Source organism: Protopterus annectens, chromosome 2.part0, assembly GCF_019279795.1.
Source record: "Protopterus annectens isolate FY-2018-M chromosome 2.part0, PAN1.0, whole genome shotgun sequence".
NCBI lineage: Eukaryota > Metazoa > Chordata > Ceratodontiformes > Protopteridae > Protopterus > Protopterus annectens.
The window spans coordinates 389,049,285-389,072,585 of record NC_056728.1 but is presented as its reverse complement, the minus strand read 5'-3'; the positions used below and the strand labels follow the sequence as shown (position 1 = coordinate 389,072,585).

The 23,301-nt window shown below is 43.4% G+C and overlaps 1 protein-coding gene across 2 annotated transcripts in view; it reads right to left on the bottom strand.

Moving 5' to 3' along the window:
* The window catches only part of LOC122793098 (probable global transcription activator SNF2L2), a 2,696,898-nt gene that overhangs the window by 630,370 nt on the left and 2,043,227 nt on the right, over positions 1–23,301 (bottom strand). For both annotated transcript variants that reach the window (XM_044060828.1, XM_044060829.1), the window contains exon 25: positions 17,912–18,075. In XM_044060828.1, coding sequence (XP_043916763.1) covers positions 17,912–18,075 — 164 coding nt within the window. The remainder of the gene's footprint in view (positions 1–17,911; positions 18,076–23,301) is intronic.

Below are 23,301 nucleotides of genomic sequence, written 5' to 3'. Positions count from 1 at the left end.
TCTCTGCCTGCAAAGCTTGCTATTATATGACTTTGTGGCTCTCTGGACGTTAAGATACTGCAATCACTGGGTGTAGCAATTTCAGTGATCAATACTACTTTTGTCTTCTTTTCATGAACTACTATATCTGGTTTTCTTGCATATATTTTTTCAACTGTTGGCAATGGTTAAATCCCATGTGATACAAACTTCAGCATTCTCTGCAATGCTTTGTGGCTCATGTTTCCAATGCTTCTCAGCTACTTCAACATTATAATGTTTGCACAATCCCCAATGCAACAGTCTTACCACATCATTATGCTTTTCAGTATATAGACCTTCTGCCATTAGTGTATCATACCCAGCAACAAAATGTGAGACTGTTTCTAATTCTGCTTTACAAAACCTACATTTGTCTGTTTCTCCGACATGTTCAATGGACTTAGCAAACCAGCGTGGACGTAATCCACTATCCTAAACTACCAATATTAACCTTTCATCTTTTGGTTTAAATTCACCTCTCTTTAACCATTCCTGCATCAGATCCTGATTGACATAGGTTCATAGGTTCATAGGTTCATAGGTTTATACTAGGCTATCTGCCCTAAGGCATTTATAAGCCTAGCCCAAATTTTTGTGGCTTACGCCACCCCTTATATGAAAAAATACTGTGCCCATTAGTGTGTTGTGCCTCTGTCCAGCAGTGACACAGAGATGATTCCCGGGGTAAACCTACGATCTCCCATCCACAGGTCTAGATTTCTCTTGAACAGAGTCAGCGAGGTGCTCTGCCTCACATGGACCGGGATTTTATTCCACAGCATAGGGAGTCTCTGAGTGATAAATCTATCCCTCCAGCACGTCCTATTTATATCCGTGCTAAGCTTTAAGTCGCTTGCTCTAGTGGTTTTGGTGGATTTGGATCTTTTGAGGTGTAGCATGTCCATTCATTCGGGTTGGACATGGCCTTGTATGTCAGGCACATGTCACCTCTGAGCAGACGGTATGCGACTGAATAGAGCTGGAGTTTCTTCAATCTGGCAGCATATGACAGATTTTGGAGTCCCTTTATCCTTTTGGTGAGGAACTTTTGGGGTCTCTCCAATTGCTGCAGATGTCGGGTGAGATACATCCCGAATGGGGCATTGTACTCGATCATTGGTCTGATAAGTGAAGAGTACAGGGGAACAATAACCTCACTAGATCTGGATGTGAATCCCTTCATGATCAGGTGGGCAATGTAGAAGGTCTTTCTAACCACTTTAGCAATGTGAGTGTCAAAAAAAAGGCTACTGTCAACCTGGGTCCCCAGGTCCCTGATAACCTCTTCTGTGCTTAGTGGATTGCCACCTATATGGTAGCTTGGGGTTACCTTGTTTTTCCCGAAGGTATGACTATACATTTTTTGGCGTTTAACTTCAGGCCATGGCTCTGGCACCAGCTATCTGTTTCCGTGAGTCCCTTCTGAAGGATATCCGTGTCTGATGCACTTTCCACTATGGTGCCCAGTTTGCAGTCGTCTGCAAACTTTGTCAGCCAAAGTCCTCCTATGTTGGCCTGTACTTCTGAGAAGTAGATGCCAAACAATAGGGGGCCAAGGATCGAGCCCTGTGGGACACCACTTGTGACCGGCTTGGAGTCTGACACAGCCAGCAACTCTAACCCTGTGGGTTCTGTCCTTAAGCCAGTTTGCAACCCATCCTGTGACATATGGGTTTACATTTAAGCTGGTAAGTTTTTCTACAATACCCGAGTGGGGTATTGTGTCGAAAGCCTTTGCAAGGTCAAGGTAGGCTGTATGGACTGCCTTTCCTCATCAATGGCCTTGGTGACTGTTTCAAGAAGTCGACCAAGTTCAAAAGGCATGATCTTCCCTTGACAAAGCCAAACTGGGTCGGGTCCAATGTCTGCAAGTCCCCTATATCTTTGTTTATGAGCTCCATTATGATCCTCTCCATAGCTTTGCAGACTAGACTTGTTAAGCTTATGGGGCGTAATTACCAGGGTCCGTAGAGGCGCCTTTGTGGAGTGGGACAACAGTTGCCGACGCCACTCCTTGGGCACGTATCCTGTGGTAAGGCTGAGATTAAACAGCTGCCTTATGTGCGGGTTTAATTCCTCATTTAGCTCGTGTAGCACACAGCCGAGGACACCATCCGGTCCCATTGATGCTGTGTTTTTAGCTTTAGAGAGAGCAGCTTTCACCTGTGCATTTGAGATGTCCGGGAGGCTACACTCGGCTGGGATAGTTATCTCTCCTTTAGGGGAGGGGGGTGAAGTTTGCACTGAACCTGTCTGCCAGTATGTTGGCAATGTCTGTGGGTTCAGTGATTTTTGTATCATTTTGGACTAATTCTGAGCATATCTGGGAGTTTCCACCCAGGTTCCTAACATAGCTGAAAAAGGCCTTATGATTGTCCTTTGAATCCATGGCAATTTTTCTCTCAAAATTGGCCTTAGTTGATTTTATGAGTGCTCAGATTTTTTTACTAATAATGATCAGGGTGACTTCCCTTTTATGGATTTTGTTCTATCATGTAATAGCTTTCTCCTCTTATTGTAAAGTTTGTTAATGGCTGGGGTCCACCAGACTGGACGTTTGCCCTTTGTGGAAAGAGTCTTGGTTTTATTTGGGATTGCCTGATCCATGCAGTCCTGGAGGTGTTCATAGAAGGCATTTGTAAGGGCTTCCGCAGCTTGGGTTGTGGTTTCCACTGGCTCAGGGGCCTTGAAGGATACCACACCAGTCTTGAGTAGTGTGAAGTTTGCTTTAGAGAAGTTCTTCACTATGGTCTTTTTTGTTTGGGTTGTTCCAGGAGTTTTTTGTACTTGCAACTATACTTATGCATTTTCCACATTTCTTGCCTTCTCATCTGATCATTCACCTTACATTCTTTCATTTTTTGGCACATTCAGCTGCTGCCTGATTTCTGTCTACTTCTGGTTTGATTTCCATTCCTGCTTGAAACTAACAAGCTTCTGCTAAACTAAGCAGGGAAGTCATCTTAGACTTATTCTCCTCATGTTTTAAAACTTTCAATATGTTTGAATCTTGTGAGGTCAACAGACATGTATGCAGTCCTATGACTGCAGATCTATATATGTAATCAATTTCAAGGAGGCTCATACCTCCTTCAGAATGGGGAATATATAATATTGGCATACACTGATTTTTATAAATCATTTGATAAACAAGAAGCATTTTTCTCGTTTCCTGTCCAACTAATCCAATACCTTTTGGGGACAGTCAATCACTCCAAAAAAAGAAGTTAAGTCTTACCATAACGTTCCATTTGTGTTGTTGATCTTCGTTCATTCATTACTGATGGGTTATCGGTTCCATCCTCAGAATCGAGCTGGCCAAATATCAAGCTTGCATCTCTTGAGCCAAGGTCCTACCCAGAATACTCTGCTCCCTGTTACCTCAGTTCGAATTTGCATGTTGATAGACAAAAGTAGAGGCTACCTCTGGTCATAACAGACCTACAAAGGAGGAGTATATGAGATCAACCAGGAACCTCCAGAGGGGGACGGAGGGACGGGAAGTAATAAATGAACAAAGATCAACAACACAGATGGAACGTTATGGTAAGACATAACTTCTTTATCTGATGATGTTAATCTTTGTTCATTCCTTACTGATGGGACAGAGTCCCCAGCTACCTGTATCCCTGGGTGGCCCTCATGGAAGGACATTCCTGAGCACCATGGAGCCAAGGGAAGCTCTACCTCTGGAGGCCAAATCCAATCTGTAATGAAGAATAAAGGTATGAGGTTTGGCCCAAGTCGCAGCTGAGCAAATATCATTGAGGGAAGCCTTAGCATGGAAAGCTGCTGAAGTTGCCATAGACCTTGTAGAATGTGTTTTCACTCTGTTAGGCAAGGTGACCTTCTTTTTGTTGTAGATAAAGGTAATGCAGTTTCTCAACCATGAAGCCAATGTAACTTTTGAGACAGGATGACCTTGTCTTGGTCCAGAAAAAAACAGGAATAGTTGGTCTGATTTACTGGCAGATTTTATTCTATCCAGATAAAATCGTATTTGCCTATGAACATCCAAGGAGTGCAGGCAATACTCTCCCTTGTTAGAGTGGTTATGAAAGAATACTGGAATGTCAATAGAATGGTTGATGGACCGCTCTGACACCACTTTTGGTAAAAAGGTAGAATTAGTTCTCAGTGACACCCTATCCTTATGGAAGATAAGATAGGGAGGTTTGCTGCATAAGGCTTGAAGTTCGGACAAGCATCTGGCTGATGTGACTGTAATCAGAAACAAAGTTTTCCAAGAGAGAGATTTTATATCACATGAAGTGCAGGTTCAAAGCGGGAAGCTGTTAGAGTTTGCAGACCCAAGGCCAAATTCCAAGGTTGTACCAGTTCTCTAAAGGGAGGTTTTGAGAACCCCCTTCAAGAAAGTTTTGCAGAGTCTATGTGACATAAGCGAAGAATCCTGAAAACCAATGTGGAAATTTGAAATGGCAGCTAAATGCACACGAACAGCAGAGGCAGATACCCCAGAGTGGAAAAGAAGTGATAAGTAATCCAAAACCACCAAAACAGGGGCCGACAAGAGGTCTAATTGTTTATTCGCTGCCCATAGAGAAAACCTTTTCCATTTATTGAGATGGATTAGTCTGGTGGACAATTTATGAGATGCAATAAGAATATTGCGCACAGGGGACGAGAGGTTTTCCTGCCTGGCAATCATTGGAAGTGGAGAAACTAAGCTGTCAGTTTCAGGGTTGTTAGATTGGGGTGAGTCAAACCCTCCGGATGGGAGATCAACGTTGGGGATGGATTGAGGATCCACGATTGATCTAGCAGGTGAGGCCAGAGGAAGGGAAACCAGACTTGTCGGGGCCAAAATGGAGCAATGAGGATCACTTTGCTTTTCAACTGTCGTGCTTTCTTCAGAAATTGGGAGATGAGGGGAAAAGGAGGATAAGCATAAAGTAGACCCAAGGGCCAAGTGTGGACTACAGCGTCTCTCAGTGACTGTCCCCGAGGGGGGGATCAGGACAAAGTAGTTGCTGCACTTGTAGTTGGTTGGGGAGGCGAAGAGGTCGCAGCAAGGCTGGCCCCAGCGGTTGAAGATTCTTGCCACTATCATAGGGTTGAGAGACCACTCGTGAGGTTGTAGAATGCACCTGCTCAATTTGTCCGCTATCACAATGGAGCTCTCGGGAATGTGCCATGCAATTAGAAAGCTGTTGGAAGCTATCGCTCATTGCCATATTCTCAAGGCCTCTCGACATAATGGGTAAGATCTGGTGCCCCCTTATTTGATGATGTACCAGACCACTGACATGTTGTCTGATTGGATAGCAATAGTCCCTGACAGAAGGATGGAATGAAATGCTTGCAACGTTAGTAGCACTGCCCTCAGTTTCAGGACACTGATATGCAAAAGTGCCTCTGTCTCTGAATATGTGCCTTAGACCGAGTTTCCCAAACATAGCCCCTGCCCCCATCAGGGAGGCGTCCGTGGTCACCGTGGCTTTTCAGTTGATGGGGGCTGAAGGGGGGAGACAGTACAGTTGTGTACACCTACCACAAATGTAGATGTTCGAGTGTCTTCACTGTTGCAGTCATGACTGTAGGGTTCTCCCCTGCCGGCAGGCAGCCCTCGGTCGGCCAGAATCCCAAAGTCTGGGTCCGGCGTCGGCTGTTCATCCATGCTCCCTGACGTCAGAGCGCCAGGAGTATAAAGCTGACAGCTGACGCCATCTTCTCCAGTTTTTCTTGCCCCAGATGTCAGGAGTCCCAGAATGAAAAAGGTCCCATAACCTTTGCAAATACACCTCAGAAGAATGGTGAAAAAAGGAAATACACAAAAGTAAAAATAAGAGGGGACTGGAGGGAGGGAAAGCCAGACTGCAACAGTGAAGACACTCGAACATCTACATTTATGGTAGGTGTACACAACTGTACTATGTTCATCGTGTTTCACTGTTGCAGTCATGACTGTAGGGTAGAATCCCAAAGCTGAAAGAAAGGGAGGTGGTCATAAAGAGAAAGGGGTGGCTAAAAGGCCCTGCAAGACTGCAGAGGCAAAGCCTGCCCTAGACTTAGAGTAGAGAGTTAGATTGTAGTGCTTAGAAAATGTATGCACTGAACTCCAAGTTGCAGCTTCCAAAATGTCCTTGGTAGGAACTCCCCTGAGGAAGGCCGCAGAAGTGGCAGCAGCTCTGGTGGAATGAGTCCGTATACTTCCTGGGATTTGTTTTCCATGGTGAGAATAACAAAATCTGATTCCATGAGCAATCCATTTAGAAATGGTCTGTTTTGAAATGGCTTTACCTTGGGAACTTGAAGCATAAGAAACAAACAATTGTTCTGATTTTCTGATGTCCTTGGTTCTGTTCAGGTAAAAACGTAGCTCTCTGTGTACATCCAAGGAATGTAAGATCCTTTCCCCTTTATTTTGAGGAGTGGGGAAAAAGGTTGGCAAGTGTATAGTTTGATTTAAAGCCACCTTGGAAACCACCTTAGGCATGAAGGTAGGATTAGTCCTCAAAGATACCCTGTCTTGATGAAAAATAATATAAGGTTCCACAGCCATAAGAGCTTGTAACTCTGAAACTCTCCTGGCAGAGGTTAGGGCTAACAGGATGGCTGTCTTCCAATATAAAAACTTGATGTCGGAAGAGGCAGCAGGCTCAAAAGGAGGCAAGGTTAGTTTTTCCAAAACATAGTTGAGATCCCAAGCAGGAATAGGAGGAGATCTAGGAGGTCTTAAGTTCTTAGCACCTCTGAGAAACTGTCGCATGAGCTGGTGGGAAAAGATTGGAGGGTCTGCATTATAATGAGCAGAAATAGCAGAGGCATGTATCTTAATGGAAGAGAAAGAGAGACCCTTATGTAAGAGATCTGTCAAGTAAAGTAAAATTAAAGGAATGTTAGGAAGAAGAGGATAAGAATCCTGAGCCTGCATCCAGGAACAAAATCTTTTCCATTTTCCTGAATAAAATTTTTTAGTACTAGGACGTCTGGCTTCTAAAATGACATCCATAACCTGCTTGGGCAGTAAAGAAGAAATCAAAGACCCTGGATTAACCAGGCCGCCAGGCTGAGAGTTCTGACATGAGAGTGTAGAACCTGACCCTGATGTTGGGACAGAAGGTTCGGAGACTGAGGTAAAATCCAAGGGGGGTCCAGGCATAGGTTTTTTAGAGTTGGATACCAAAACTGCCGAGGCCAATTTGGAGCCAGCAAGATTATCATCTTGGGCTTGTCCTGTTTTATCTTCAATAAAACCCCTGGAAGAAGAGGAAGAGGCGGAAAGGCATATCCTGAGAGGTTCCTCCAACTGAATGACAGGGCGTCCACTTTCCAAGCCTCTCTGTGGAAAGTCCTGGTGCAAAAGTCTGTAGTTGATGATTGAGATGGGATGCAAAGAGGTCTATGTGAGGACATCCCCAGACTGCTGTTATCATCCTGAATATTTTGGTGTCCAGCATCCACTCGTGTGGATCCGAAAGATTTCTGCTCAGACTGTCTGCCAGGAAGTTTTGTTTCCCTGGTAGAAACTGAGCTTGAAGATCCAGATTGCAAGCTAGAGCTGTGTTCCATAGATCCATGGCTAGTCTGCAAAGGGGGTAGGAATGAGATCCCCTTGCTTGTTTATGTACCACATAACTGTGGTGTTGTCTGTCCGTATTAACAGTTGTCCTGGTTGTAAAAGATTCCTGAAGGCCAATAGAGCTTTCTGAACGGCTAACATTTCCTTTAAATTGATATGCAGGTGCTTCTGATCCTTTGTCCAAAGGCCCTGCAAACAATTGCCCTGAAAATGGGCTCAGGACTTCCCTTTGTTTAGGGCACATGCCCTGGACCACCAAAGAAATTCCTTTTGAAGGCAAGGAAGGACGGAGATCAGTATGTCTAAACTGTGGCAATGCTGAGACCATATGTGTAGTCTTGCATATGGTACGAGAAGGATGCAGGAGGCCATGTAACCCAAAGCCTGCAGGAATTTCCTTGCAGATAGATGAGTTAAAGTTGCCAAGGTTCTGAAAGTTGAAGCCAGCTGTAACTGTTTTTTGGATGTCAGAAATGCTATCTGGGTTGTGGTGTTTAGAAGTGCACCCAGAAAAGTTATCTGTTGTGATGGTGTCAAATTTGACTTTTTTATGTTTACAGAGAATCCCAGGAACTTGAGGAGGTTATGTACAAATTCTAGATGCTGGAGTAAGACATCCTTGCTGTCTGCCTGAATTAGACAATCGTCCAGGTAAGGGTAAATTTGAATTCCCTTGAGTCTGCAGTAAGCTACTACTGGAGCCAGGCATTTGGTGAAGACCCTGGGCGCAGTAGATAATCCAAACGGCAGCGCAGAGAATTGAAAGTGCCTCCATCCGGCTTTGAACCTGAGGTATTTTCTGCGATCCTGCCTGATGGGAATGTGTAAATATGCCTCCTTTAAATCCGAAGTTACCATCCATGCATTTTTGGACAGCATTGGAAGTAGCTGCTGTAGAGTAAGCATCTTGAATTTTGGAATCTCTAGAATGGTGTTCAAGACTGACAGATCCAGAATGGGTCTCCATGAGTTTTGCTTCCTTGGGACTAGAAAGAGCCTTGAATAAAAACCTTTTCCCATCTCTGAAAGAGGAACCAGTTCTATGGCATTCATATCCAAAAGAGCTTCCACCTGGTTTAAGGCCTCCGTCCATTGATGTTTTGGAAGGTCTGGCCATCCGCTTGGCCTTGGCAAGGTATGAAAATGGAATTTGTAACCTCTTAAAACCACATCCAAAACCCACTTGTCTTGGGTTATTTGAGTCCAATTTTGATAAAAAAGAGAGAGTTTTCCTCCGAGAGGGGCTTCCAGGCAAGAAGTTCCTGTAGCCCAACAGAGGGAGTCATTGAGTTTGTTTCCTTTGAGATTGTGACCTGTCCTCTCCTCCCCTAGGGGGTGGAAGCAGTCCACTGTCTTGGTCTATAAGCAGCTTGTGTTTGAGGCCTCCCTCTGGAACGTCTATATCTACCCCTCTGAGGCCTGTCTGAAGTGGGAAAGGACCAATTTTTAGAAGGCCAATTCCTGCTAAATCTAGGAGGCTGTACTTGTAAGAAATCTTTAACTGTTTGCATGGATTTCGTCTTATCCTCCATCTTTTTAATCACCTCTTCAGCTTTTGATCCAAACAAAACATTATGCTGAACAGGAGCATCCAATAATTTAGCCTTTACTTGTTCAGGCAAATTTTGTTCCTTTAGCCATGCATGCCTTCTAATGACTGTGCCAGAGGCCGCAGCCATACAAGAAGCCTCCAAGGCATCAAATCCACAGTGTAAACCATGCTTCCCAACCTGTTCAGTGGCACGCAGTAAGTCATGTAATTCCTTATCATCTGCACAGGCAGAAATGGAAGTAAGCTTTTGTTTTAAGACAGACAATAGAAATTGCTGGTATTTAAACATATGAAACTGACAGTTTAAAGCCCTAATGGACAAAGTAGCAGAAGTGTACACCTTTTTGCCCCATCTTTCTAAGGATCGAGAATCCTTTTCAGTAGGAATAGGATTTTTGGCAGAAGTGGCCTTAACTCCCTTAGGACCCTGAGAAATGGTTTCAGGGTCAGCAGAAGGGTTCTTATATAAAAACTGATGGGAATCAGGAACCCTGTAATATCTATCAGGCTTAACAGGAGCAGGAGGAAGAGAGTCAGGGGTTAAGTTAGCCTCCGAAAAGGCATCATCCACAATATCCAAAACAGGAGGAATAGCCAGGGGTCTATGTTGGGGAAGAAGAAGAAATTCCCTCAGCCTTTTCTTGGATTCCGAATACTCCTGTCCTTCCCAGTGGAAATGTTCCCTCATTTCATGCAAAGTTTCCCCAAAAGAGAAATCCTCAGGGGGAGAAGCTGAAGGAATGGATTCTTCAGCATCAGAATCCTCATAAGGAGGGAAAGTATAATCCTGATCTGAAGAAGAAACTGAGGAAACAGAAGCCTGATCAGAGGAATCATAAGAAATACCCTGCCTTGGCCTTTTGTCTGGAGGGGGATGAGAACCCCTAATCATAGTAAGTAAGTCCTTCGCCATCTTGAGTAACTGTTTCTGTGATTTGGGAGCCAGTTCAGAAGAGGCCTGTGTAGAAGTCTTTGATTTTGAAGGAGTCTTTGCCTTTGTCTTTGCCTTTATTAGAAGCTGAGTAGGCCTGAAAACCCCTTTGGAAGCCGGTACCTGCACAGCGGCTCCGGACCCATCCGAAGGAGCATTGTCCGAAGGTCCTGCAACAGAAATATTTAAAGGCCTGGTTGGCTCCTCATGAGAGTCCGTTTCGGCCGTCGGTTCTGAAATGGCCGACGATAGGGGCTGCAAAAGCGCCTCACTGACGACGGCCGAACCTGAAACTGGCTCCGCTTGTGTGCTATCATCAGATTTGGACCTCGGAGGCATGTCTTTATCCTTGCGACGTTTGTGAACTCTGGTAGCCGGAACCGTACCGGACGACATTTTGTAATTAAAGCGCCTACCGAAGTAATGAAAAGCAAAATCTTACCTTCGCTTAATTGTACGTTGATTGAATCTAGCACAAAACCGACAACTAGCTACGTCGTGGTCAGGGCCCAAGCAAGGAATACAGTAAGAATGAAAATCCTTATGAGGTATTTGCTTCCCACATGAAATACAATTAATAGCTTTTTCTGACATCGGAGTGGAGCAAGAAAAAAGTTTCCCCAACGGGGTACTTAGCTTTGAGTGGAGAAGAAAGTCTTCGGACCGAAGTGTATCAGTAAAATTCGTCAGGAGACAGCCGACCGGCACTTGCGAACTGCTATCACCGCACGGCAAGAAAGACTGGAGAAGATGGAGTCGGCTGTCAGCTTTATACTCCTGGCGCTCTGACGTCAGGGAGCATGGTTGAACAGCTGACGCCGGACCCAGACTTTGGGATTCTGGCCGACCGAGGGCTGCCTGCCGGCAGGGGAGAACCCTACAGTCATGACTGCAACAGTGAAACACGATGAACATCATTGTTGTATTCGAGACATCCACCAGAGAAAAGCTTGCTTGCATCTCTGAGTTACACTTATCTGAAAAGACAAAGGATGTTGTAGAGGGTACCACTGAGTGAGAAGTAACAACTGAAGGAGCCTCATATGGAATCTGGCTAGAGGAACAATGGTGACTGAAGCTGGCATTGACCCCAAGAGTTGGAGTATAGATTGAGCGGGAGATTTGTGGTGACAGAGCAGCAGTTGGAACTGCTGCCTTATTCTTTGAAACCTGTGGTCCGGAAGAGATGCTGTGCAATTTCTCGTGTCCAACAGTACCCCTATGAATTCCAAAGGCTGAGCTGAGGTCGTGTTGTATTTCTCCCAGTTTATAGTGATTCCCAGGCATTGTGCTGTGAAGAGAGTGTTTTGTAGGGCTTCTTCCACTAGACTATTGGTGGGGGCGGAGAGGAGCCAGTCGTCTAGATATGGAAACACCTGGAATCCTTGAAGTCACAGATGAGCGATAACCACTGCCATGCATTTGGCGAACACTCTGGGGGCTGTAGAGAGACCAAAGGGCAGAGCTCGAAACTGGTAGTGACTGGCTCCTATGTGGAAGTGGAGGTATCTTCTTGAGCGTTTGTCCATTTTTATGTGGTAATACGCATCTTGAAGATCTACAGAACACATCCAATTGTCTTCTTCCAGGAGAGAAAGGATAGACTGAACCGTGACCATCCGGAATTTCTCTGTTTTTACAAATTTGTTCAGTGTGCTGAGATCCAGAATTGATCTCCAGTTCTGTCTTTTTTGGCACTAAAAAGAACCTTGAGTAAAAACTGGATCCTATCTGGTCTGTGGGGACCATCTGGATGCTCTTTTTTGTAGCAGCTTTTGGATTTTGTGTGCTGCTGCTTCCCTTTGACTGGGTGGAATGTTGGGTAATACTCTGGATGAGATTGGACAAAGATGGAAGGGGATGTGATAGCCTCTGGATATTATCCGTTGTACCCAAGAGTCTGTGGTTATATTTTGCCAGGCAGCGGGGTACAAGGTAAAATGACCCCTGACAGCTTCCAGAGGTGAGCAGCTGGGCAACACTTCAGGAGCACTGATAGGGTTGGCCAGTGAAATAATCTCTGGAACCCCGGTTTCGTGGACCTCCTCTGTCCCGAAAGGGGTGTCTTCCACTGAAGTTTCCCCCTCTGTCTCTAGGGGAGAACTCGGCACGTGCATCACGGAAAGAGAGACACCTGAGGCCCTTGTGCCCGGTGGTTGTGATTTGTGAGAGTTGCAGCACAGAAGGGGGAGAGGACTATGACATGTGGGATTTGCCAGCGGAGGCAAGCGCCCTCTCCATGGCCTGGAAGGCCAGCCCACCCAAGGAGGGATGGGGAGCCCGGAACCGAGCACGACAACCTTGGAACTGGGGTCACACCCTGCCCCAACAAGCCGATCCCCAGAACAGGAGTCTCAAGAGGACTGTGAAGAGTGAGAGAGGGAGGATTCCTGGAGGGTGCCATAGACACAAGGACGACTCCGGTTCCAAAGTGAGATCCACTACTGGAGTCTGGGAAAGTGAAGCTGCTGTCGGAGTAATGGGCTACGATACTTGGGTGGAAGTCGAAGGAGGAGTGTACATTGGAGTTTGAGGAGATATACGTTCACCTGAAGGAGGGAACGTGGATTTTGACGGGTGAGAGAGACCTCTAGCCACAAGCAACTGTTCAACAAGTTGCAACACATCTTGCTCAAAGAGGCTCCTGGTCGACCTCATAGAGAAACCTGAGTCAATTCTGGCCTTTCGAGAAAAGGACTATATTGGCTACCAATGAATGGATCCAAGGAAGGAGAATACTTGGTCCTTGCAAATTCGAGAGGTGCAGAGCCCGGAACAGAGGACATCTGCACCAAAGAAAATGGTGTGGAAGTAGTCTGCTCCGACAACATCAGCGCCATAGAAGTTGAAGGTGTCTGCACCGTAAAAGCAAGTGTCTGCACCAATGGGTATGGTGCCGTCAAGGAAAGTGTCTGCACCGGTAACAATGACAGTGCTGAAAAGGATTGCACCGAAGAACATGGTGTCAAAAGTGTCTGCACCGTGGCGGACAGTAATGTCATATTCGGGGCCGAATGGGGTTGTACCATCGGTGTCGAAGGGACTGTACCTGCATGGACAGTGCCAGTAAGGGCTGCGACGGAACTGTCGGAGCTGTAATTGTCTGCACCGGGAACTCCTGTGCTGGTGCCGATAAGGACGACATGGCTGGATCAAAAATCCGCTGGGGCGGTGCAGAGCCTGGAGCCGACAGGGTCACAGGTAGCAGCGCTGAAGTAGTAGTCAATTTCACCTTCTTATGAGTTGACTCCTTACGATCTCCAGAGGGAGATGAAGGGAGAGACCTCGATGAGAAAGAGGAAGAACGCCTCTTACAGGGTTTAGCAGGAGGGGTGAGCCCTCCGACCCAGAAATAGCCTCACTGAAAGGAGATTCGAGAAGACCTTCCAAGATTAATTTGTTCTTTCTCTCGTTAAGAGTCTTGGTCCAAAAAATTCTACAAATCCCACATGGGGGATCCACAGTAAGGTGAGAGACATTCAAACAATAGACACATAAGTCATGGTCATCGGAAAGCGGTAACGTACGTCGGCAATCCTTACACTGCTTAAAACCAACACTACTTTTCTTTTCTGACATAATGATGTGGAGAAGAACAGTACCAAAAGAAGAGGAAAGGCTACCCAAAAGGGCAAGAAAAGAGAAGGAAGAAGGATTGCCAACAATGGTAATGAAGAATTACCTCAAAAGTAAAAAAAGGGTAATAAAAAGAAATAGACTAACGGGAGATAGTCTTAAGGATACGATAGTGTAGGAGAATAATACCAGAAACTGTTTGAAAAACTTTAAAGTAGAAACGATAAATAACACTTTCAAAAAATTAGACACTTAGTTGAAGAGGGTGGCTTGACATGGCTGTACAGCAACATGGCAAACGAGATCTGGGGTAACAGGGAACAGAGCATTCTGGGTAGGACCTTGGCTCAAGAGTTTTTGGCTGACCCGAGCTTGATATTTGGCCAGCTCGGTTCCGAGGACGGAACCGATAACCCATCAGTAAGGAATGAACGAAGATTAACAACATCAGATCTACAGTTCTTAGGATATTTTGGTCTATAGTTTTTAAGATCATTTTTCCTGTTATTAACCAGGATGGCAACTGTTCGGGGTGTGCATATACATAGTTCTTACTTAGAGCTAAATCTTCATATAAAGATTTTAATACTTTTAGCCAGAAGTTAGATACTGCATCTGGGCCTGGTATTTTTAGGAGCTTTTCTTAATTTATTTTCAATTTCTCTGACCGTTACTTCATCTCATTACATATCCTGTACTTCTGAACTTTTTATTCTTTCTTTTCCTCCTTCTATCCATTCAGCATCATTGTTACAGTCCACAAGCTCTTCATAGATATTTCTCCAAAATATGTCTATTTCTTCATTTTTTGGGTAGTGTTTCGATTCCTTTTGTCTTGTTTCGCAGTTCTCTATAAAACTTTTCTTTGGGTCATCAATAAATTGCTTATTTTGTACTTTTCTTTTATATTTACCTGCATATCCTCTAAATTATTTGTCTGTGTTGACATCTTAAGTTTATTACTTGCAATAGTGTATGCTAGATCCTGGTCTGCTCTGATACTGCTTGTTACTTTTATCACATCCATTTTTCTGAGTATTTTAACAGCAGCACTGTCTCACTTGCTTTATAGTTTTCTCTAGTCGATACTTCCTTGATGGCATTTGATTTCTCCCTTTCCTTTCCCTTAATGTCCTGTGTTTTTGTGGTAAGACCTTATCTGTTATTAATTTAGATGCACAGTAATATATCCTATTTATCACCAAACCACGATGAAACAGAAAATAACACCAAACTACCAAGCCAATAAAAAAATACCACGAGCCTTGTATTAGACCAATTTAATAAAACACACTCTATCGCCTTGGCATAAATCTGCCTTCAAGGAGTTACCTCCTTGAAGGCAGGTATATGCCGTGGTGCTAGAGTGTGTTTATTTAAATTGGTCTAATACAAGGCTCATGGTATTCTTTTACTGGCTTGGCAGTTTAGTGATACATCCTATTTATTTCTGTTAAATGTCATGAATTTCTATGAACAGTCTTGATTAACGTGTTCATTTGTTTTATCAAACTTCTAACATTTTAGGTCTTATTGACTTTCTGTAATCTATTTCTTTCATTGATCTTAATATGTCTATCAATCTCTATTAAATCAAGCAACTCTTCCTTGGACCCTCACCACTTCTACTCCGGGTGTCCATGGTAGTAGCTGTCCCAGGGGTTAGGAGTCCCAGAGGACCTTTCTTTTCTAAAGTTACAGGAACACAAAAGAAATGACAACATTTATATATTATAACTAAGATAATCTACAAAATTTTTGCTTTTGAATTAATAACTTAAGATAACATACACTCTCAGTGGCGCTTTCGCCACTGCGGCTTCATCAGATCTGCCACAAGTAAATACAAATGGAAGGGGAGGATGCATGGACTGACCAACCAGAAAGGGAACCCAAGCCTTCAATCTTCCTACAACTGTTAAGTAACCATACAAATACCACTGCATCTTGTAAGAATGTAACACACTGTAGCGCTTATCTGCCCATCAGTAAAGAACTGAGAATCTTATACTACTTTTATGGCTGTACCTATTTAAGTAGAAGCAGACAGTAGAAGCAGTAGCTGTAAAATCTGGAATCAGGGGATTACTATCATATAGGAACAGAAAGGACCACGACTAAACAACAAAACCTGAAGAAAGTGAAAATTTAGGGGCACTAAAGGCTTTTACCACTAATTCTCTGTTTTTTCTCCACTGTCGTCTAACCCTGATAGGAGACTGAGATAGTATAAGGTCATATCTCACGACCTTCCTGAGTGGCACTTCTTTCAAATAGATTCTCTGCTATGGGACATTCAATGCCTTTACTGATAAAAAAACATCCAGTAGGAAAAGTAACAGGGCTTACTTAAAGAGTCATCATACAAACGTCATACAGCTAAAACCAAGATGCAACTGATAAACTCCAAAACTAAACAGCACACTGCCTCTTCCAATTTTTGAAGAAGAGGAAGATATGGAAATAAAATCTACCTACACCTTCCCCATCTTCTGGTGTAACAGTTTCTAATATCCCTATGGCCCACAGCAACTGATGCTCGTCTCTACTACTACTTCCTCCCTCAACTGGTCTGCCAAACTAGAATGAACCAAGTTGACCTGAGAAATTTAAGAATATGGTCTCTATGAAGTCTATAGCTGGCTAAGAAACACTGCCATGTCTCCTTGACTGGCTGTACAAGGTACACCTGATGGAGGTTTACTGATTCTGACTGGTTAAAAAATCATGCTGGTATAGTGCAGTATTCTCCTGGGCAGCTTCTCCATTTGACATGATTATAGTGGTCCATATGTTATTTTTGCCACATCTGAAATTGTGCTCCCCCCAAGTAGTGGGTCCACAACCTGGTTAGCTCTGCCTGAGTGTTGGGATATTCCCTTTTAACTGATAAGGTCCTACCTAAGACTTGCTTCAAAGACTGGATACTGTTTGTACTTGAGTAGAATTAAGTTGTTTAGTAAAAAGTCTGCCAAAGGACTGCAGTACAGCTTGGGCTCTATCTCTGTTATTTAGAATAATGAGCAAATAAAATTATAATGAAAAATAGCTGGGAGTCCTGGAAGTCCACTAGCACCTTAACCTTGACTCAATGATACCATACATGACCAAACAGTTAAATTCCAGAATAAAGTCTGAACAATGTCAGTGAAAGTGTATACTAGAAGCTTACATTAGAACTCTACAACATAAACTGGAACTCCTAAAAACTACTGACAACGTCAAGACTGTTAAGTAAAACTGCACTGAATAGCACAAAGCTGGATAATACAGCAATAACCAACAACTGGGTGTGGTATATTGAAGATTTACCAACAGTTGCTGTGGTTTAATCACCAGGGTGAAGCCCGAATGATTAAACAACAGCAACAGTGGGTAAATCTTCAATACATCACACCCAGGAGTTGATTATTGCTATTATACAACGGCATTATTTAAGAAAGAAATTATAATGTCTTTGTATAATGGCATTGTGGTGTTCTTCTGCTTTCTTTCCGTATCCTGCTGCTTTCTTGATGTACTGCGCATGCGTATGGGACTTATGCTCCCATGCTTATTCACTGCATCAGTACTTTGGAATGGAAGCAACAAAGAAAGGAAGATAATCACTCCTGCTTCTTTTTTTTAAAATGTGAATGAATGAATGAATAAAGTTTGAAATCCGGACAGATCAGCTCTACGAGAGAAACATGGCAAAAGAAAAATCAGGTGCGTTCCTTTAGTTTTGCATAACGTAATTGATTTTCTTGCATTTCCTCTGAATTCCGCACGTACCTCACGACCTCTTTGCTCAAGAAAACTGGAAACCCGTAGCACATATTAATAGAAGAAAGTCCAGGCGACCGGACTTTTTTCTACTGGTATATGCTCAATTTACAATGGGCACTCTGGTTGGGTTGACCAATCAGCATGCACGTTTTTGAATGTTAAGGACTGTCATTGTATAATATACAGTAACCATCACTTCAGTGATCAAGCACATATATCCCTACTTCTGTCTGAGTAACACAAAACAGAGCTTGGAAAAAAAGAGCGAGCAGTAGTGTGTCACACTTATTGCTTCATCATCCATCTGGAAAGTTTTGGCCTTGCCAGGTTCTAGTGGAAATTAATATACTCTAGGTTTGCTTTTTAACTCTAAAGGCTATCCTAGACAACATCATTCAGTCATATTTTATGTATGGTCCAACAGTCATATGCAAATTACCATTAATACAAATTCAACACACAACCACACTGACAAAAAATTGTACTTAAACTCACTGATAAATTCTACAAAATGCCATACCTGATGTGGGTTCCAGTCACTGTCAAAGATGATGACAGTGTCAGCTGCCTGAAGATTTAACCCCAGTCCTCCTGCTCTGGTGCTTAACAAAAAGACAAAAACATCTGAATCTGGCTCATTGAACTTCTTAAGCAACGCAGCCCGATCTTCAGATTTTGTAGTACCTTGTGGGGGGCAATGTAAAACTATTATACAACGTCAGTTAAAAAAGTGAAAATAAACACAAAATTACCAACATTAAATGCTAAATTCTGAATATCCATTGCAAATAAGACAAATGTCACTACAATAAACTACAATCAAAATGTTAGTGCTGGTATTTCAGTAGTATTACATAATACCTTTATAAAGTTCTTGGAGAAAAAATAGTTGTGTAAAATCTTACCATAACCAAACATGTCCATCTCCCCTGTGTTGCAGTATTCTTTACATGTGGGAAATCCTCCATCCAACAACCCAACGTCCGGCCAGTATACAAAAGCTTTTAGCTACTGCAAGTACGTGGGACATTGCACATATGTTTTGACAACTTCAGCCATAAAAGGGCATTCACACATACAGTCCTCAGAACTGAAATGCCTTACAAGGAAAATCAGAACTAAGGAACAATAAGTAGCCATCCAAGGAATGAGCAAGATGTAGGGGGAAAGCGGGAGAGATAAAATACTGCAACATAGAAGAGAAGGACATCTATGGTTATGGTAGGATTTTACACAACTATTCTATGTCTCTCTACTCAATGTTGCAGTATTCTTTACATGTGGGAGAATATCAAAGCTTAGTAGGAACTCTGGGAGGAGGAAGTAGCAGAAGAACTTTGCACTGAAGAATTTTCAATAAAACCATGGAGAATGGCTCTAGCAAACCCTGCTCTTGATCTAGAAATGGTGTACAACTTATAATGTTTGGTGAATGTGTGCACAGAAGACCATGTAGCAACCTCCAGAATAGAATTAATATCCAGACCTTTAAAGAATGCCCCTGAGGAAGCCACAGATCTAGTAGAATGAGCCATAACAGGTGCAGCAAGAGATTTACAAAGAAAATAATAGCAAAACACAATAGCCTTGGAGATCCAAGAAGAAACTGTCTGTTAAGAGACAGGCAAACCCAAAGCTCTGGGATGGAAAGAAACAAAGAGCTGATCAGATTTCCTGATAGCCTCAATCTTATCCAAGTAAAATTGAAGTTGCTATGTACATCCAAGGTATGCAAGATCTTCTTTCTGGAGGACTGAGGAGAAGTGCAGAAGGTGGACAATTTTATATATTAATTAAGAGGCACCTCATTCACCACCTTAGGCATAAAAGAAAGATTGGTATGCAATGAAACCCTGTCCTTGTGGAAAAAACAAGAAAGGTGGGGGAAGCCATCAAAGCCTGAATCTTCAAAACCCTCCTAGCAGATGTCAAGGCTAACAGAAGTACTGTCTTCCATGTGCAGAACTTTAAAGAAGCTAAGACTTCAGGCTCAAAAGGAGCCACAGTAAGCTTCTCTAAGACATAGTTCAAAACCGAAGGCGGTGAAACTATTTTCCTGGGAGGTTTAATATGTAGAACGCCTTTAAGGAAAAGCTTTACCTCCAATGTGGATGCTAAAGGTAGAGATAATAGCAGACATACAGAAATAGCAGACAAGTGGACTTTCACTGATGAGTATGACAAGCCACTGTTAAGTAATTCACACAAGTAGGAAAGAACTACTGGAATATCCACTGAAATTTGGTCCAGATTTCTAGATAGACGCCAGACAGAAAACCTCTTCCCTTTGGATAAGTAAGATTTTCTAGTATTGGGTTTCCTGGCCTCCTGCAGAACCCTAAGCACATCCTGTGGAAAACGGTGCCTAAAAGGAATCAAATGTTGACCACCACAGGGTCAGTTGTAAGGCTGACAAATGTGGATGAAGCAGAGATGCCTTGTCTTGTATGAGCAGCGCCACTCTGTGAGGTAACTTGTGATGACTGCCCTTGGCTAAATGCAGAAGAAGAAGGAACCAATGTTGTCTTGGCCAAAATGGAGTCACCAGCAAGAGTTTTGGTTTGTTGTGTTGAATTTTCAGCAGAACTTTCTGAATGAGAGGGAAGGGGGGATACATAAAGAAATATCCCCTTCCATGAGAAAGGCAGGACATCCACATTCCAAGCCAAGCCAGAGGATGTGGGAGTCTGGCACAGAATAGAAAAAGTTACCTGTTCAGAGGGGAGGCAAACAGATCCAGAAGAGGGGTACCGCACCTGTGGACCAAGTACAGAAACACATCTTTGTGAAGCATCCATTTGTGGGCTTGAGTCATGGACTGCTTAAGGTGTCTGCCACAGTGTTTTGAGCAGATGGAAAGTAAACCACAAAGAGAGAGTCAGCTTGTACTGAATTTTCAATTCCCATGTCCTGAGAGCTAACCTGCAAAGAAGCTAAGTCTTTATTCTGCCCTGCTTGTTTATATATCAGAGAACAGTGGTGTTGTCTTAAATATTTTCTGAGGGCCTGGTTGGAAGAGAGGATGAAAGGCCTGTAGAGCCAGAATCAGAGCCCTCATTTTCTTGATGTTGAAATGATATCTCATTTGACAAGGGGAGAACAACCTTCTTGGAAGTAAATGTTGCCCCCCCCCCCCCCACTTTGTGTCTGAGGCATCTGTGAACAGATGTTGAGATGTCTGGGGCAGAAGAAGAGGAAGGCCAGTAATCAGAGTAAGCTGTTGAATCCACCAAAGAAGTTCTGTTTTTAGGCAGGCAAGGACAGGAACTGCAAACTCTAGAGTGTAAGCATGCTGAGTCTAGACTGACTTTAGAAACCACTGAAATTTTCTCATGTGGAATTTTGCAAAGGGCAGCATGGGAATTGTAGAAGTCATGAACCTTAGAAGTCTTAGAAACTCCCTGGCTGTAATGGATGGAAGAGGCAGAAGGTTTTCCAGAAAAGCAATGAAGGACTGAACCTTGTCAGTAGGAAGAAAAACCATCATAAAGTCTGTCCTGAACCTGCACCCTAGGAAGATGTGATCCTGTGATGGAATCAGAAAGGATGTTTTGAAATTTATGGTGAACCCTAAACTTTAAAGGAGATGAATAGCCACCTGCAGGTTTTGAGACAACTGTTTTGACTCAGGAGCAAGGAAGAGAAGACCGTCCAGGTATGGATAAACCTGGATACCCCAGACTCTTAAGAAGGCAATCACAGGGGCCAAGCACTTTGTTAATACCCGTGGAGCAGTAGAAAGACCAAAAGGGAAGGCAGACAACTGAAAGTGCAAAGAACCAACCAAGAAATGTAGAAACTCTCTGTACAGAAGGTGGCTGGGAATGTGAAGATAAGCATCTTTGATGTCCAGAGAGGCTATATAAGACTGAGATGAAATCAGAGGAAACAGAGTTTGTAAGGACAGCATGCACAACGATGGCACTTCTGGGAAAGTGTTTAAGGGTTAAAGATCTAGGATTGGTCTACAAGGACCATCTTTTATGGGAACCAGAAACATCCTAGAGTAGAACCCCCTGCCTCTCTGATCCACTGGCACATTCTGACTAGTGTCTTGAGAAAGTAGCTGAGATAGAACCTCTGGAAAGAAATTTAGTTGACTTGAGGGAAGCTGTGGAATTCCCATGAATTATCCAAGTCATGAAGTATCCCTTCTGGATAATACACAGAACCCAGGAATCCTGAGTAATTTTTCCCATGCTGGAAAAGAGAGAGATAGATGAAGAGATAGAGGGTAAAACTTGGAAGAGGCTGTAGGTAGTTACAGAGAACTGGACCTGGCTTGAAAGGGCTGTTGAGTGGAAGGAGTAGAAGCAGTAGGTTTGGATTGGGGAGGTCTTCTAACAGATTTCTTAGGCCTTGAAGCAGACATAGTTGCAGAAGACGAGCGAACTGGTTGCCTAACAAAACATATCTTATCAGGAAAACTCCTATGGAACTTTGGAATAGAAGAAATTAATAAGTGCTTCAAATCTTGAAAGTTCCTTTCCTTTTTCTTGCAAAGTCTTAAATAAGTCTGCAGCTGCAGAGTCAAAAAGAACTGACTTTTCCAAAGCAGAATCTAGCAGTTTTGCTTTAAAGTCATTTGGCAATGGTTGAGGCCTCAACCAGGAGTGTCTCCTAAGTAAGAACTAGATTCAGCAGCTCTGGATGATGCCTCAACAGTATCATAGCTGCACTTAATGAAATGTCAAGCTACTTGTGAAGAAGCTGCCAAAAGAGGCAAAACCTGAGTTTTAATCTCAGAATCTGATAACTGAGCAAGAGCTTGTGAAGCCTGGGAAAGTAGAGCCAAGGAATACCTAGACATATGGGTTTGGTAATTCATTGCTATGATAGCTAAAGTGGAGGATGTGTAAACCTTTTTTACCAAGTCTCTCCAGAATCTTGTTCTCTTTGTCAGATGAAGAAGTTTAGCAGAATGAGACAACTGGGAAGACTTGTTAAAAGCTATGGAAACAACACCTGGATCAACTGAAGGACACTTACAGTTGAACTTGCAATCAGGCACCTTGTAAAATCTGTCTGGCCTCTTGGGAGTAAGAGCCTGAGAATCAGGGGTCTTAGAAGAAGAAGAAGAATCAAAAGCATCCAGGAAAGCTGGAAGGACTGGAGGCACTGCAGAAGGGGAAGGAACTTCCATTTGCAAAAGGTCATAATACCATTTTTGCTCCTCGGAAATTTAGGAATAGTCCCATTTGAAAAATTCCCTCATTTTGTTAATAGTTTCACCAAAAGAAATCTCTTCCACTGGGGAATCCCTCCAATTAGATTCCTCCTCTGGAAATGCATATTCTAGAGGAAATGTAATTTGTGTGGAATATGCTAAGGAATCTTCATCAGAGGAGGAGTCATCACTATCAGCAGGGAAAACCTGTTCCTCAACTCTCTGAACAGGAGAAGATGTTAGAGAATGTACAGGAATGGCAGAGAAAGGTTATACAATCATCAGAGCTTTAATTAAACCCTGAGAGAAAGCATCTCAGTCAAACTGTGGAGTGGAAGGGACTTGAGAGGGTCTAGTCTTTTGCTTTTTCTTTGCATGCATTTCTGCATGAGATGAATTGGAGGAACCCAACTTAGGCTTAATGTCAGGAATGGGCGGTGGTTGATCCCTAGCAGGAGTGGAAGGAATGTCCCTGGGGCCATCAAGCAGACCGAGCTACGGTTTCCCTTATCCACTCCAAATGGACATCTTCACTGCCTCTGAGGATGTACCTAGGTCGGACTCCTTAGTGGCTTCCAATGAGGTACCCACCGAGGAACCAGACTCGACCTCCGAATGCAACTACTGGATCTTCACTGACCTCAAGGGATAGGCACAGCTGAAGAGGACTCAGGCCTAAGCTCGTTAACCTTCCTCTTCAAAACAGGCTCAGCAGAAGGACACCCATGAACCCTCCATAATGT